The 16293-nt window shown below is 33.8% G+C and overlaps 1 protein-coding gene across 10 annotated transcripts in view; it reads right to left on the bottom strand.

The window, feature by feature from the left end:
* Positions 1 to 532: 532 nt before the first annotated feature.
* GEN1 (GEN1 Holliday junction 5' flap endonuclease) overlaps positions 533 to 16293 on the bottom strand; it is a 35494-nt gene continuing 19733 nt past the window's right edge. For all 10 annotated transcript variants that reach the window (XM_082745789.1, XM_082745797.1, XM_082745793.1 and 7 more), the window contains 8 exons: positions 12673 to 12761; positions 10630 to 10780; positions 9908 to 9944; positions 9736 to 9816; positions 8574 to 8704; positions 7010 to 7071; positions 5180 to 5320; positions 533 to 4661 (listed from right to left, as the gene is read on the bottom strand). In XM_082745789.1, the coding sequence (XP_082601915.1) occupies positions 3340 to 4661; positions 5180 to 5320; positions 7010 to 7071; positions 8574 to 8704; positions 9736 to 9816; positions 9908 to 9944; positions 10630 to 10780; positions 12673 to 12761 (2014 nt within the window). In that variant the 3' untranslated portion in view covers positions 533 to 3339. The remainder of the gene's footprint in view (positions 4662 to 5179; positions 5321 to 7009; positions 7072 to 8573; positions 8705 to 9735; positions 9817 to 9907; positions 9945 to 10629; positions 10781 to 12672; positions 12762 to 16293) is intronic.

Genomic DNA, 16293 nt, shown 5'->3' with positions numbered 1-16293 from the left:
TAAGTGTTCTACAAACATGACACTTCTCTAAAAGTTCAACTTGATTCAAAGCGTTTTGTTTTTAGTGAAATGTTGAAAAACCAAAATTATAACTTCAGAAAGAGCAAAAAAATTCCAAAATATTTCAAATTTAAATCTAATTATACAATATGGCATAACGCTGGGGGCGCCTGGGTGGCTCAGTGGGTTAAAGCCTCTGCCTTCAGCTCAGGTCATGATCCCAGGGTCCTGGGATCAAGCCCCACATCTGGCTCTCTGTTCCGTGGGGAGCTGCTCCCTCCTCCTCTCTCTCTGCCTGCTTGTGATCTCTGTCTGCCAAATAAATAAATAAAATCTTTAAAATATGGCATAATGTAATAAATGCTAGACTAATAAACCAAAGTTTCAGAGCCAGTCTTGGAAAAATCTCTTCACTACTCTGGACTTGTTTTCTGTAAAACAATAAAATAGTAATAGCACTGCATATGTGGGAGAAGAGGGAGTATAAACATTTTAGAAACTAAGGGGTTTGGACAGATAAAATTCTCTGTAATTTTTTTTTTTATTTTTTAAAAGTTTTATTGTGATATAGTTCACATACCATAGAATTTATCTATTTAAATTGCACAATTCAACAGTTTTAGTAAATTGCAGTTTTGCAACCATCAACAAAATCAACTTGAGAACATTTTCCTCATCCACCCACTCCCCCCAAAAAACCATCCCATTAGCAGTCATTTTCCCTTCTCCCTCCTCAACCTCCCCTCCTCCAACCCTGAGTCTACTTCCTGCTTCTATATAAATTTACTTATTTGGAACTTTTTACATAAATTGAATCATATATGTAATATTTTCCAACTGGCCTCTCACTTAGCATGCTTTCAAGGTTCATCATATTGTAACAGGTTATCAGGACTTTTTCTTTTTATTGCCAATATTCCATTGTATTGATATATCACATTTTGCTTATTCATTCACCAGTTGATAGACATTTGGATTGTTTCCACTTCGGGGTTATGAATATTTGTGTAAAGTTTTTGGATGGATATATGTCTTCATTTCTCTTGGGTATATTTTTGGGAGTGGATCTGCTGAATCATATGGTAACTATGTTTAACTAGTGGAGGAACCACCTATTTCCAAAATGGGTGCCCCATTTTACATTCCAATCAGTAGGTTATTTCTGGTAGGAATGCAAATTTCTCCAGACCCTCACCAACACTTCTTTATGACTCTGTCTGGCTGTCCTATTGGGTGTAAAGTAGTATCTCATTGTGATTTTGATTTGTATTTTTCTGATAAATAATGAATTTGAGTTTTTTTCATGTGTTTATTGGCCCTTTGTACATCTTCTCTGGAGAAATGTTTACTCAGATATTTTACTCACTTTTGTCTTTTATTGTGTTTTAAGAGCTTTTTAGACATGTGTCTCTATTCAAGAGTCCATTATCACATTCATCATTTAAAAATATTTTCTACTCTTTAATGGCTGTCTCTTCATTCTGACAGTATCCTCTGAAACACAAAAGTTGTTAGTTTTGATGAAGTACCATGTATTTAGTTTTGGTGTCTAAGCTTTCGGTGTCTTACCTAAGAAATTATTGCTTAATCCAAAGTTGCAGAGATTTATGCCCATGTTTTCTTCTAAGAATTTATAGTTTGCAATCAGATCTTTGATCCATTTTGAGTTAACTCTGCATATTGTACAAGGTAGTGTTCAAAATTCATCCTTTTGCATATAGATATCCAGTAGTGCCAGTAGAATTTGATGGAAGAATACTGTTTCCCCATTGAGGGGAAAATGTATAATGTGTTGGTACTCTGGCTGAAAATCAATTGTACATAAATATTAGAGGATACATCTTTTCCCTCAAGTCTATCCCATTGATCTATATGTGTACCTTGATGCCACTACAACATATTCTTCTTTACTGAAAACTTGTAGTAAGTTTTGAAATCAGAATCAGGAGAGGCAAGTCCTCCCATAATTTTTTTAAATTGTTTTGCCTATTTTCTGTCCCTTCAATTTCCATAATCATTTTAGAATCAGCTTGTCCATTTGTGCAAAGAAATCAGCTAAAATTGATGTAGACGGCCTTGACTCTATAAATTAGTTTGGGAAATATCTTAATATCAAGTTGTTTGATCCAGGAACATGGGATGTCTTTTCATTTATTTAGGTTTTCTTTCTTTCAACAATATTTTGTAGTTTTCAGAGTGTACATTTTGCACTTCTTTCGTTAAACTCGTTCCAAAGTATTTTATCCTTTTTGATGCTATTGTGAACAGAATTTTCTTAATTTCATTTAGTATTATTCATTGTAGATGTAAGAAATATAATTGATGTTTGTATATTGATCTCGTAACCTGCAATCTTGCTGGATCATTTATTAGTTCTCAGTTTCTAGTGGTTTGTTAGAATTTTGTATATAAATACTTTGTCATCTGCAAATAGCAAGTTTTACTTTTTACTTTCCAGTCCGGTTACCCTAGACTTTTTGAATGTCAAATAAACTAATGCGCAATTTAATATTTAGAGTTATTGAAGTCCACATAGTACAAAAATCTTTTAAAAAGAAAAAAAGTGCTATGAAAAAAAGGAAAACAGAAAAGCCAATAAATTAGGGGGCAAGAATTCTGGTTCCCACACCATTATTAATTAGTTGTGTGATCCTGAGCAAATTTCTAAGTCTCTTATCATTCTATATTCTATATTGAAAATCTTCCATTTGGCATATCTGTGATTCCTGGGGTTATGTAAGAAATAGCTTTCCTCAAGTTTTTCAGCCATTACAATTATAATTTTTACTGATTATACTGAGAATCTTCCTCCTTTTCCATTTTTGCCCTTCACAAAGAGAGTAAGGTAACCAACACTGGAAGAGCAAACTAACTGTTCCTTCATATTGAGAGAAAATAAAACTCTCAGGAAAGGCACAACAGAAGACACTGAGGGAGTGTAGGCAATTACAAAGAATTATCCATGGTAACAAGCTTAACTATAAATGAAAACTTTAGAGGTTTGTGGAAGAAATGAACAAAAGTGAGCAAGTGGATGAAACATTTACTCTAGTACTGTACTAACATTTTAAAACTTTAAAGAAAAATTAATAAAGATATAAAAAATGGCAAAAGTATGTTTTACAAATATACATTATCCTAAGTTTTAAACACAAGGATCACCTTTTAAAACCAAAGTTTTAGACAACATTTTTAATTATAAATTTAATTAAAATGGAAAAGGTGTCTCATGATACACAGAACCACATTACATTTTTATGCCAAATGTAGAGATTCTGCCTCTGCTAGTGCTGACGATCCTAAAATACTAAGTTATACTTAAATATTTTTAATTCCATTTCAAGAATTTTGGAACCTTAGTTTTAATCTTTCCCTTAAAGGAAGAAGACTATCCAGAGAAGTTCCAGAGTCACCTCTGTCCTTATGACACTGTAGAAAATTCAGAGAACCTTTAGTGGCATCTGGGAAACAGTCCTCTTCATTTCCAGCTGCTTTATAAGCCTGGACACACTGTTCAGTTTCTTTAATATATATTTTAGAGTTATTCAACTTGTTGGCACCATCCTTCTTGAATGCGGCTGGGTTATGCTGCTGAGAACTGGGCTTCATTTTCTGAGTTGTGTTTTTAGCTTTCTCAAACACTGGGACACTCTCTTCATCAGAGGAATGTCTGTCAAGGCAAACGCTTTTCTTCATTACACTTTTCTGAGTGGTTTGCACATCACCTTTTCTACTATGATCTAAAGCAGTATTTGATGGTCCAACTCTAACACTGGAGGTCTTTACTACTGGGTTGTTGACAGAGTAAGATTTAGAAGTATTCACTTTATAGTTTTCTTGAAATAGCTGATCTCCTTTTATAACTTTAGATTGTCTAGATTCATTTTGCAAATGAATTCCTAGAAGATCCTTTGAAGGATGTGATGGACAATCAGAACCACTCTTAGCAATAAAAGGTTCTTTTGTGGTACTTAGGGACAGAGTTTTCAGGTCAACATTTGGTTGTGCATTATCCTGAGGATAGGATGATTTTATACGTATTCGTTCCTTTAAAGGCAAATCCTGAAGATGTAAATGAGTAATGCCAGAAAGTAGATGCTCTTCAGGATTAGCCTTTTGAAGATCCTGATCCAACACTTTATTAATGTTTGTGGTACCCCATTCTGATTTACATGATAATTCTTCTGGGAAACTTTTAAAATTTTCAGGGATGGCTGTTTCAAGTTCTGATTTTAAACCACGAGGGGAAGTGTTCCTTGGAATAGCTGGTGAATTAGTAAAAGAAGTACCTTCCCAGTCAATGGTGCTTAATTGTAGATCAGCAATCGCTGATATGTTATGGGATGAAGTCCTAGGTTGACTAGCTTCTGGAAGTAGAGACTTACTGACAGTTGTAACTTGCTGCATAGCCAAAGGTCTTGGAGAAGACATTATATGCTCTTGTGTATTCAAACAGGGAGTATCTTCAGGTAAAATCAAGCTATTCAATGATGCAGAAATAGATTTCTGGGGTAAAGCACAATCAGGGATAATTTCCAAATTTAAGTTGGAATTCGGCATAGAAAAGACTTCACATGTGGGGTTTAAAGTCATCTGTGATTGGAAACCCATCACATTATCTGATTCTGGCCAACTGTTTTCTTTAGACTTAATTTTCATGCCTGAAAAGAAAAAACGACATTACTATTAAAATCTACTTTATTTTCCTTAACTCGTGTAAACAAATAAAAGAGTCCAGATCAGAAATCTTCTGTATGAGTAATTTTTTTTTTATCTTTCTTGTCTCAGTGCATTCCTGGCAACTGTTATAATAACAACATAATTCTTAATAAAATATTATAAAATATTTTCTGTTGGAAACAATATTATAATTGAATTTGTTTTCCTCATCAAGTTCTAGGAAATAAAGAAAATGTGTTTATAATTCAAAACATGTCATGCATACTAGTTGCTCAACAAGCAATAGTAAAGTTACTATTAACACTTGGTTAAGCGAGCAGACACAGAGCAGAACGGTTTTCTTGTGGCTTTAAAAAGACAAAGACGCAAGAGGAAATTCCTAACTCTTATTCTTACAGAACTTTCAGCAAAATTTGGGCAAGATAAGATTCCAATAGAATAGGTAACTCTTCTTTGACATTTGGGTGTAGTATAAATAGCTATCAAATGCGACACTTACTTTTTTGTTTCTTCCCTTTCAGTGCTAAGTTTTGTTTTTGATAAACAGCAACAATCTCAGGATAAGCTGCTTCAAACAATGATTCTTCTTCTATTGTTTGTAGAACCAATTCTCCATGTTTATCCTCCACAGCATAATGCTCTAAAAGATCAAAAATACAGCAAAAACAGCATTAATTGCAGATTTGTAAATTTCAATTTTTCTAGGTAAAATTAAGTTTACCAGGTAATCAAAGTCATGTGCAAATTGATAATTCATTACAGATCTTGCTTTACAACATCTCTGTTTTAATACTAGTTGATACTAGTTGCTAATGCTAGATAATACCAGTTGATACTAGTTCACTGTTTTAATACTAGTTGATACTAGTATAGAATTGATTTTCTTCTGCCTGGCAAGACCTGGAAAAAGATTCCTTTCAAAATGAGAATTTTAAATTCTCTTGATCTAAAGATGGTCCTTACAGGATAGAACACTTTGCTTAGATAAGGTTGGTTGCTTTTAATTTAGTATAATGAGTGTTAAAATTCCAGATAAAGATTGGGAATAAACAGTTTCTTAGAGCTCCAACATTAACTTTCTTTATTGATGGTTCCTCAAAAGAACAGAATTGAGGATACATCCAGGCTCACTGGATTCAAAAGCAGCTACTAAATGAAAATGAGAATGCTTGCATGTAAATTTATAATGTGATATATAAATAGACTAGATCCTTACGTTTATCCTACACATGGGAAAAATCGCATGAGAAGCTACACTATAATGAAATATTAGTGAATGAGTTTAAAGTACAAAAAATGGAAACAGATTAACTTACAGTGTTTCGTAGTTAAACTGGCTAGGAGTACATTTTCTTCCTTAAGAAATAGCACCCACAAAGGACAATGCTCTCTTCTTTTCTTTTTCTAATAGATTGTATTTTTTAATTTGACACAGAGAGAGAAAGAAAGCAGACGTAGGGGGAGTGGCAGAGGGAGAGGGGGAAGGAGGCTCCCCACTGAGGAGGGAGCCTGACACAGGGCTTGGTCCTAGGACCCCAGGGAATCATGACATGACCCAAAGGCAGATGCTTACCCGACTGAGCCACCCTGGCGCCCCTGACAATACTCAGTTCTGAACAGAGATGCACTACCAAACTGGGTTAATGCGATTTTCTTTCCTGAAAATATACTACAGTTGGTGGAACTGTTGCTAAACATCCTCAAAATTCTTCAGCTTTCTGTTTTCTTAGTATTGCTTAGAATGGTTTATCTAATTCCATATAATTTCATTCTTCAAAATTACCTATAACTTAAACTTTGACAAATCTACAGCCTCACTCATTCATATATAATCACACAATCTAATTTCAAAGGCAAATAAAAATGAATTTGGAATTACTTTCCATTTTAAATGATCTGTGCTTTCCTTGCCTTCAGTTTGGGAGCTAATTCAGAGTTCACTGCATTTTTGCCTGCAGCAAAATAAGAGTAATTTGACAACTATAAATTCTCATGAAAATGAAACAAAGAAAGGAGAACATTTGCAGCAGCATTTTCTTCAGAAATATGGACCAAAACTACTTCCATATTACATTCTTTAAACATTAATTACAATAGAAATGTCAATGTAAGATATTAAGATAAAATTAAAGTTTTTAATATTTACTATTAGTCAAACCTTATTTAAATATCACAGGTAAACTACAAAATCAATCCTCAGTGCATGTGATATGTCTCTTTCCCTCCCTCACGAAGAGAATAAGGTTACCAACATGTTTCACAATGTATATCATATTTGCTAAACATATATGGTTAAATGTTACAAACTTTGCTTAGAGTAAAAACATACCAGGCCTTTCCCATTCTATTTCAAAGCAATGAATTCCATTTCTTTTCCGCGTTTTAACGATTCTGAAAAACAAATTCTTCCAATGAGGTCTAACTGCAGGAGTTATTTTGAAATTTTCAATTTGTAGACTGAATTATTAAATTTTCATTGACTTTTGTTCTATTTTCATAATATTCTAAAGATACTTAAAGAATTATGGTACAGTTATTCTTCTGAATAGTTTATTCAAAAGATAATTTTATTGTTAGGTGCACAGAGTTGATAATGGTAATATCCTATCAGTAGATTTCATTATTAATCAGCGTTCCTTTCCTCCATAATAATAATTTTTCTTCTAAAGTCTATTTTGTTTCTGTTAATTTTGCTATATCACTTTGGTAAATATTTACATGGTAATCTTTTAAATCTTTTTATTTTCAAATTTTGTGTAGTTTTATTCTGCACATGCCCTATAAATAGCAGAATATTGATATATTGTTTGTTTGTCCTATATAATGCCTTTTAATAGATAAGTTTAATCCACTTATATTTATTTTTGAACACTGACCTTGCTGGATGCTTTTATACAATTTTTTTTGTGTTTTCTGTCACCCAATTTTTTCTTTGCTATGTCCCCCTTCCTCCTTCCTGTACTTTTTTAGTTTGACAGTCTTACTTTCTACTTTATGTATTGGTTTCAAAGATAGAAATTGTACTTCTGGTGTTTTAGTGGTTACCGTTCATTGTTTACATACATACTCTGGAAGTTTTAGTTTATTATCATCATTGTATATTAATCACCAAGCATTATGGAGCTATTTATGTATGTATTTTTCCAGTTAGTTTATTAAATGAGCTAAATACATTTATTCATTTCTCTTTATTGGTTGACTACTGTTTTTTGTTATCTACATCATCCATCTGGGTTCATTTTTCTTCTGGCTTAGGTACCCCCTTTAGAGTGCTTTTAATGAGGATCCATGATTTATTCACCAACCAGTAAATAAGGCTTAAATGATGTTTAGGCTGCCAATTATTTTTACTCAAAGCTTTGAAACGTGACTCTAGCATTCTGTCATGAAAAAGTAGGCTATCAGATTGTCATTCCTTTGTAGTTTATCATTTTTCTTTGATACTTCCTCCCCAACTTTTAGTTTGTAAGTTTTTAAGTCTTTAGAGAAGTTTCAAGAATGGCACAATGAATACTCATATACCTTTTGCTGAGTTTTACAAATTCCCAGTTCCTGTGCCTTTAGATTTTTGTTCCCTTTCTGATTCATTGAAATAGTTCTATGGTTAAGCTTAGCTATATCATTTTATAGTTATTTCTTTTAATAATCTGTTATTACTATTTGAAGCAGAAAAGTATGTGAAGACACGAACTTACTGTTATCTTGAATGTAAACCATGAATAAACTTTGAATATTTCATACTAGACCTTTACTCCATTCTTATATAACAAAGAGCTATATATCCCACTACTAAGAGTATTAAGATTATTAAAGGTATTAATTAGATTATTATATAGATCATAAGATACCCAAATGGAAACACAGAGACTTCTTTGTACAATTCTTCATATTACCGAATTGGCTGTAGTTGATTAGAATTCCTTCTACCAAGCTTTCTTTCTATCATGTCATAGTGGGTCAAAAGCACTAACAATTTCTCACATGCATAGTGATTGGGCCATTCCATTTTTTCAAGAGTAAATCTCTGTAAATATAAAACAAATAAAACAAGATTTTGTTATCTCTTAGAGACAAACAGCCCTCTCAGGTAATATCATTTTTTTTCTTACAGAATTAACATTAGTTAAAATAGTATCAATGAGCGTATTCCCAGAAAGAATAATAAGCCTCCTAAGGAGGCAACGTTGCATAAGGAGTAAGTGTGAGACTTGTCAGTTTGAACCCCAGTATGATTATTTCCAAGATGTTGGGTAAATTACTTAATTTCTTTTAGCCTCAGATTTCCATCATAACATATATCTCAACTCAGATTATAAAGATTAAGTGAGATTACATTTAATGTGTTAAAATATGATAGCTAATTTTAATGTTCAATAAATGCTGGTTGCATTAGTATTACTGTTGTTGGTAGGGATAGGCAACAAGTACTTAAAATTTATTGAACTATTATTGGCTTCCCTAGCCACTATATTAGGGGTTAATATAAATAATCTCATTTAATCTTTATAGTGACTTCAGAAAGTAGTATTATTTCTCTTTTGAGGATAACACATATACAAGGTCACATAGTAAGTGATAGATAGTCCAAACTTAAAGTTAGTTCACTGATTAAAAATCCCAATGCCGACATAGCATAATGTATAAACTTATCAAATCGCCAAGTTGTACACCTGAGACTAATGTAATCTTGTGTGTCAACTATACAAAAAAAAAAAAAAATTTTTTTTTCCATTGTCCTTGTAAACTTTTATAACAACAAATTTATTTCTCACATTCTCTGGGTATTGTGTTCTGCCCCCAATATGTTCCTAAATACAATGAATCTGTACATGGTACATAAGGTGTCTTCTAAAGGGCATAACTATGGTTTGTCTTGTGGTCTGCGAAGTATGGTTCTTATGTGGCAAAGGAATGAAGATTAGAAATAAATGCTGAAAAAAATGCAGTCAAAGAGTCAAAGCTGTTTTAAATCTCCTCTCAGACCAAAGTGATTATCCCTTCTTATCTTCCTAGTACACAACTACATAGCATAAAGTAATATTTATTTTCCCATACCTGAAACAACAATAAATCAGGTCTTCGGTACCTGATTACTTTCACCAATTTATCCTTGTTCAGAAGGAATTCTTGAATAACCTAGCAAGAGAAAATAAAATAGAAATTCTGACTTCAAATTTTTTAAAAGAACTTCTGAAATAAGACATACATTTGAATTATTAACTATTACCTCATGGAATGGGAATCCCTCACAACCGCAAGCTTTTCTGAAAATAAATTATATACATGTTGTTAATATCATCAGGCAATTTTAGATTATAAATTCATTTCATCCAATCTCTGCTGATTTAATGAAAAATACCCTTGGATAATATCCCAGTCATCAAACTTCTCTTTGAATAACTACTAAATCAGTCTTCTGAGACTGCCTAAAGTCTGAACTGAATCAAAAAACAGATTTTGTACTAGAGCGAATCATGCTTAGCGAAATAAGTCAAGAAGAGAAAGACAACTATCATATGATCTCCCTGATATGAGGAAGTGGTGATGCAACATGGAGGCTTAAGTGGGTAGGAGAAGAATAAATGAAACAAGATGGGATTGGGAGGGAGACAAACCATAAGTGACTCTTAATCTCACAAAACAAACTGAGGGTTGCTGGGGGGAGGGGGTTTGGGAGAAGGGGGTGGGATTATGGACATTAGGGAGGGTATGTGCTTTGGTGAGTGCTGTGAAGTGTGTAAACCTGGTGATTCACAGACCTGTACCCCTGGGGATAAAAATATATGTTTATAAAAAATAAAAAATTAAAAAAAAAAAAAAAGAAAAGAAAAAAAAACAGATTTTGTGAAATGTTACTAATCTAGACATGGGGGAAGGGTATGTGGAAATAATTCAACTAGAGGTGTATAAATAGGTCAGGACAGAAAAAAAGGAGTCAGAAGAACTTACTTCTTAATGCTGTTCTCTATGGCGCTCAGTTGTCTGTCATGCCCTGTGCTGTGCCACTCACAAGGACAGCAGTATTCATGATCATGCGGCTTACAATACTGATTAGTTTTACAGAGTTTGCATCCATTACGTACATGATCCTTAGATGAACCTTTATGAAAACACAAAGAAGTATGATTTTCACTCTTTTTGATTTACCTTCTATATAATTTTATTTTTTTGCCCTATCCAGATTTTTAAAAATGAACATGGTGTTGTGAAGTCCTTAGCCTATAGAAAGGTTCCAATACATTTAGGTTAAATAGAAGAATAATGCATACTGTAATAATTCTTAAGACAACGTAGATCCTGAGCTCTTACATGACACTTTTTTGTTGTTTCTATAGTATATTCTTCTATCTGAAACTGTTAATTTGTAACTAGAAATTATAATTTTACGATAATCAACAATGGAAAACTTTGTGGTGTATTTGGTAACTACATGCAAGAAAAGTAGGATGTAATCACTAATATTAAAAAGGATTATTTGTGGGATGCCTGGGTGGCTCAGTTGGTTGAGTATCTGCCTTCAGCTCAGGTCATAGCCCCAGGGTCCTGAGATTGAGATCCACATTGGGTTTTCTGCTCAGCAGGGCGTCCGCTTGTCCCCCTAACTCTCCCTCTGTGCTTATCCTCACCTCTCTCAAATAAATAAATAAATAAATAAATACAATCATAAAAGAAAAAGATTCTTTACTTAACAGAATTCATGAAATGGTTTTTTTTAATGGGAATATTAAAAGAATGTAACAGTTAATTACCTCTGCTAGTATCTAGCCCTCAGTAAACTTCACAGCTACTTTTAAACTGTGGTTGGAACAAGAATGAATTATGACTATGGCAGAGGTGTATGGCCCTAGTTCCCTTTTGAAGGAATGACCACCTTTAACACTGTTTTGAGAATACAGAAGAGCGCACATAATTGATAGGAACTAAAACTCACTTATAAAGTGTCAAAAAACTACAGAATTGAATTCTATAAAGTATCCTATAAAAACATTTATATCGTCCATGATTTTACCTGTAATTTAATAATGCTTACGAACATATACTGAGACAAACAGACAAAGAATTTCTTCTCTTTTTAATTTTTATTGTTATTTTTTAAAGGTCTTATTTATTTGAGAGTTAGAGAGAAAGAGCATGAACTGAGGGGAGAGGAGGTAGAGGAGAGAGAGAAGCGGACTCCCCGTGGGTGGGAAGCCTGACCCAGAGCTCAGTTCCAGGACCCTGAGATCATGACCTAAGCCAAAGGCAGATAGATGCTTAACCATCTGAGCCACCCAGAAATCCCAAGAATTTCTTTTAAAGGATGAGCTGACAAGATCTCCTACTTTCTCCTGGGAGCGAAATGTGCTTCTGATCTAATACACGCTAATGACATTTTTTTTTTTAACCAAGTGAAGAGGAACCAAGCTATTTTCAATAATAATAAACATATATTAGAAATTAGTAGTGTTATTTTTAAAGATTTCATTTATTCACAGAGGAGAGAGATCACGAGAAGTGGGGAGGGTAGAGGGAGAAGCAGACTCCCTGCTGAGTAGAATGCCTGACTTAAGACTCATTCTGGGACCCCAGGATCATGACCTGTGCTGAAGGCAAGGTGCTTAACCAACTGAGCCACCCAGATACCCTAGAAATTAGTTTTAAGTCACCTTTTTATGCAAATAAAAATAAATGGTTTTAGTTTGATTTCCCCCTAAGATTTAGCATTATGACATTTCTTTTTTTGTTTAAATGGATTTCTATATTGAAAACATAATTTTAACATCTACATAATTTGGTAACATAGTTTGAAATTGCACTTGCCTTGTGCTTATTGTTTACATCATATTATTTCATTCAAATAACATCTATTGTGCATATGAGACACAACTCCTGATACTGAGGATATTCAATCTACTGAGGAAGAGATTATGTAACCAGTATTATAAGAATAGGATGACAATGTGGGTATTACACAGTAATGTTCTAGAGATTTCATTCCCTATGTCTGCTTACCTGGATGGGAACACACAGAACAATGGGCCGGTGTTTTAATAGCTAGTGGTTGTGGATCAGAGGGTGATTCTTCATTCCACTGAGTAAACCTGCAAAAAAACAAAGTTAAAAGGAAAAATGACACAAAACAAAAACAAGGTCACCAAAATGCCATGCTCTCAAATGCCAGGCTATTCTCTTCCCTTCCTTACCTGCCCATTTGTTTTCTCTTTGATGATAAAGTCACTGGCCCAGCCTCAATCTATGTACCTCAATTTAAAAATGTGGCCCCAAGGATAATAGAGTTGCAACAGGAGGAAGAGAGAATCAGACGGTTACAGAGGAGAAAAGAAGGAAGATGGAGGAGTGGAAGGGAAGGGAGGAGGAAAGAGAAGAAGGGAAGGAGAGGGAGGGATAAGGAGAAGAAGAGAAAAAGAATATGTACTCATATCTTCATGTACTCATATGTATGTACTCGTATCTTCATGTACTCATATGTATGTACTCATATCTTCATGTACTCGTATGTATGTACTCGTATCTTCATGTACTCGTATGTATGTACTCATATCTTCATGTACTCGTATGTATGTACTCGTATCTTCATGTACTCTTATGTATGTGCTCGTATCTTCATGTACTCGTATGTATATGCTCGTATCTTCATGTACTCGTATGTATATGCTCGTATCTTCATGTACTCGTATGTATATGCTCGTATCTTCATGCACTCGTATGTATATGCTCGTATCTTCATGCACTCGTATGTATATGCTCGTATCTTCATGCACTCGTATGTATATGCTCGTATCTTCATGCACTCGTATGTATATGCTCGTATCTTCATGCACTCGTATGTATATGCTCGTATCTTCATGCATTCGTATGTATATGCTCGTATCTTCATGCACTCGTATGTATATGCTCGTATCTTCATGCACTCGTATGTATATGCTCGTATCTTCATGCACTCGTATGTATATGCTCGTATCTTCATGCACTCGTATGTATATGCTCGTATCTTCATGCACTCGTATGTATATGCTCGTATCTTCATGCACTCGTATGTATATGCTCGTATCTTCATGCACTCGTATGTATATGCTCGTATCTTCATGCACTCGTATGTATATGCTCGTATCTTCATGCACTCGTATGTATATGCTCGTATCTTCATGCACTCGTATGTATATGCTCGTATCTTCATGCACTCGTATGTATATGCTCGTATCTTCATGCACTCGTATGTATATGCTCGTATCTTCATGCACTCGTATGTATATGCTCGTATCTTCATGCACTCGTATGTATATGCTCGTATCTTCATGCACTCGTATGTATATGCTCGTATCTTCATGCACTCGTATGTATATGCTCGTATCTTCATGCACTCGTATGTATATGCTCGTATCTTCATGCACTCGTATGTATATGCTCGTATCTTCATGCACTCGTATGTATATGCTCGTATCTTCATGCACTCGTATGTATATGCTCGTATCTTCATGCACTCGTATGTATATGCTCGTATCTTCATGCACTCGTATGTATATGCTCGTATCTTCATGCACTCGTATGTATATGCTCGTATCTTCATGCACTCGTATGTATATGCTCGTATCTTCATGCACTCGTATGTATATGCTCGTATCTTCATGCACTCGTATGTATATACTCATATATTCATGTACTCGTATGTATATACTCATATATTCATGTACTCATATGTATATACTCATATATTCATGTACCCATATGTATATATTCATATATTCATTCAGTTTGGGGGTGTTTTCTTTTTAGAGAATCTTAAGTTAGGCAGCAAAATGTAAGGAGAATGACTTGTATTTATGTCTTTTTGATCTCTTTTCTGTGTGAAAGAGAGTACGAAACAAATAGAATGATGTACGTGAACATTTTCCCATATCAGGAATAGGGGTGAAGGGTAAACTATACAACTAAATAGAACATTATGTTTCTAAGTAAAAACTTAAAAAAATCTAGATCACCTGAAATGATCATTTCCTTAATCTCTTATGCAAACTGTAAAACACTGCCTGTTTAACGAATGATTTTAAGGAAAATGTGTATCTGTTAAGGTTTCTACTAAATAAACGTTAATTTTATTTTTGGCTAAAGTTCAAGGCAACATAAAGCCACCAAGGGAATAATTAAGGGGATAATTAAGTATTCCCCATAAAAACAAATGGCTCTGAATTATGTTTCTCCGCTTACAGAAGTTAAAGGTCTAACAAAAAAGTAAATTACCTCTTGAGTTCATTGTGCAGTGTCTGGTACTAGGAGTTATTATTTGGCTTTTGGAATTTCTGTCCCATTTACTATAAAGATCAAGTATGAGCTTGCTAAAAATGAAGCATTAATAGATGCTGGATAAATAAATAGAACTTCAAATGTGGGAGAAAAAGGGGGAAAGTCAGTCTATATTAAAATTAGAATGATATATAATGATAATAAGAAAGGTAATTTTATTCTTTTCAAATGTTCAAACATTTCATAAAATGTTGTCAAAAGCACATATTTGCTGACACTACGTCGGTAAGGATGATTTGTAGTCAGCCAAGTCGCATACCTTCTTTTCATTCTTCACATTATTCTTCACAATTCCCAAATGATTCCATGACAAAGTATAGCTTTTTTTCCGGCTTTGGCACAGTGCTCACTAATACCAGCAACATATTCATTAAAGTCTTAGATCTATCAGTAGCTTTATATCTGAAAGAGCTCCTTCTTATTCACTCCATACTTTATTATCATTAATATTAATTCATAATTAACATTAACACAAACCATTGCTTTCATTAAGTAAATATATTCACATTCTTTCAAAACTAAATAGCACAGTTGGTAAACTACCATATATTCCATACCTTACCTTTTTTGAATCCTTAAATTGCGCAGTCTAAATTAATTAGAATGTATTACTAAATACGTGGCTCCAGAACAAAGGGCATTCAAGTAAAAATTGTGATCAAGTGTTATATGTATTTAAATACTTACAATATGTCAGGCATTTCACTTACAGAGAATAAATATGATATCAAAATATTTTATATCAAAAATAATTTTAAATATAAAGTTTTAAATGTAAAATTATTTTATGGTTATATTTACCTTGGTGGTAAAACAGTCTAAAATAGCCTGTGGTAAAAGCACATGGTTATAAAAAACACATTTGGCGTCTTACTACTTCTGTATGTAGTGACCTAATAGTGAAAAAAAATACAGTATGGTTTAGGATGTATATTCTTATCTTTTCTTTGGAAATCTCATAATTAAAAAAAAAAGTTTTTATTTTATTGTTATTATTTTAAAGATTTCATTTGGGGGGGTGCCTGGGTAGCTTAGTTGGCTAAACCTCCGACTCTTGACTTCGGCTCAGGACATGATCTCAGGGTTGTGAGACTGAGCCCCACGTGGAACACCACGCTCAGTGGGGAGTCTGCTTGAGATTCTCTCCCTCTCTCCCTCTGACCCCTCCCCACTTCCACACACACACTCTCTCTAAAATATATAAAAAATAAAAAATCTTTAAAAAAGCCATTTTATAAAGATTTTAAGTAATCTCTACACCCAACATGAGGCTTGAGCCCACAACTCCAAAATCAAAGCATGCTTCACTGA

The sequence above is a fragment of the Mustela nivalis genome (genome assembly GCF_964662115.1).
Source record: "Mustela nivalis genome assembly, chromosome: 8".
NCBI classification, from domain to species: Eukaryota; Metazoa; Chordata; class Mammalia; order Carnivora; family Mustelidae; genus Mustela; species Mustela nivalis.
This window is presented reverse-complemented; position numbering and strand designations above follow the sequence as displayed.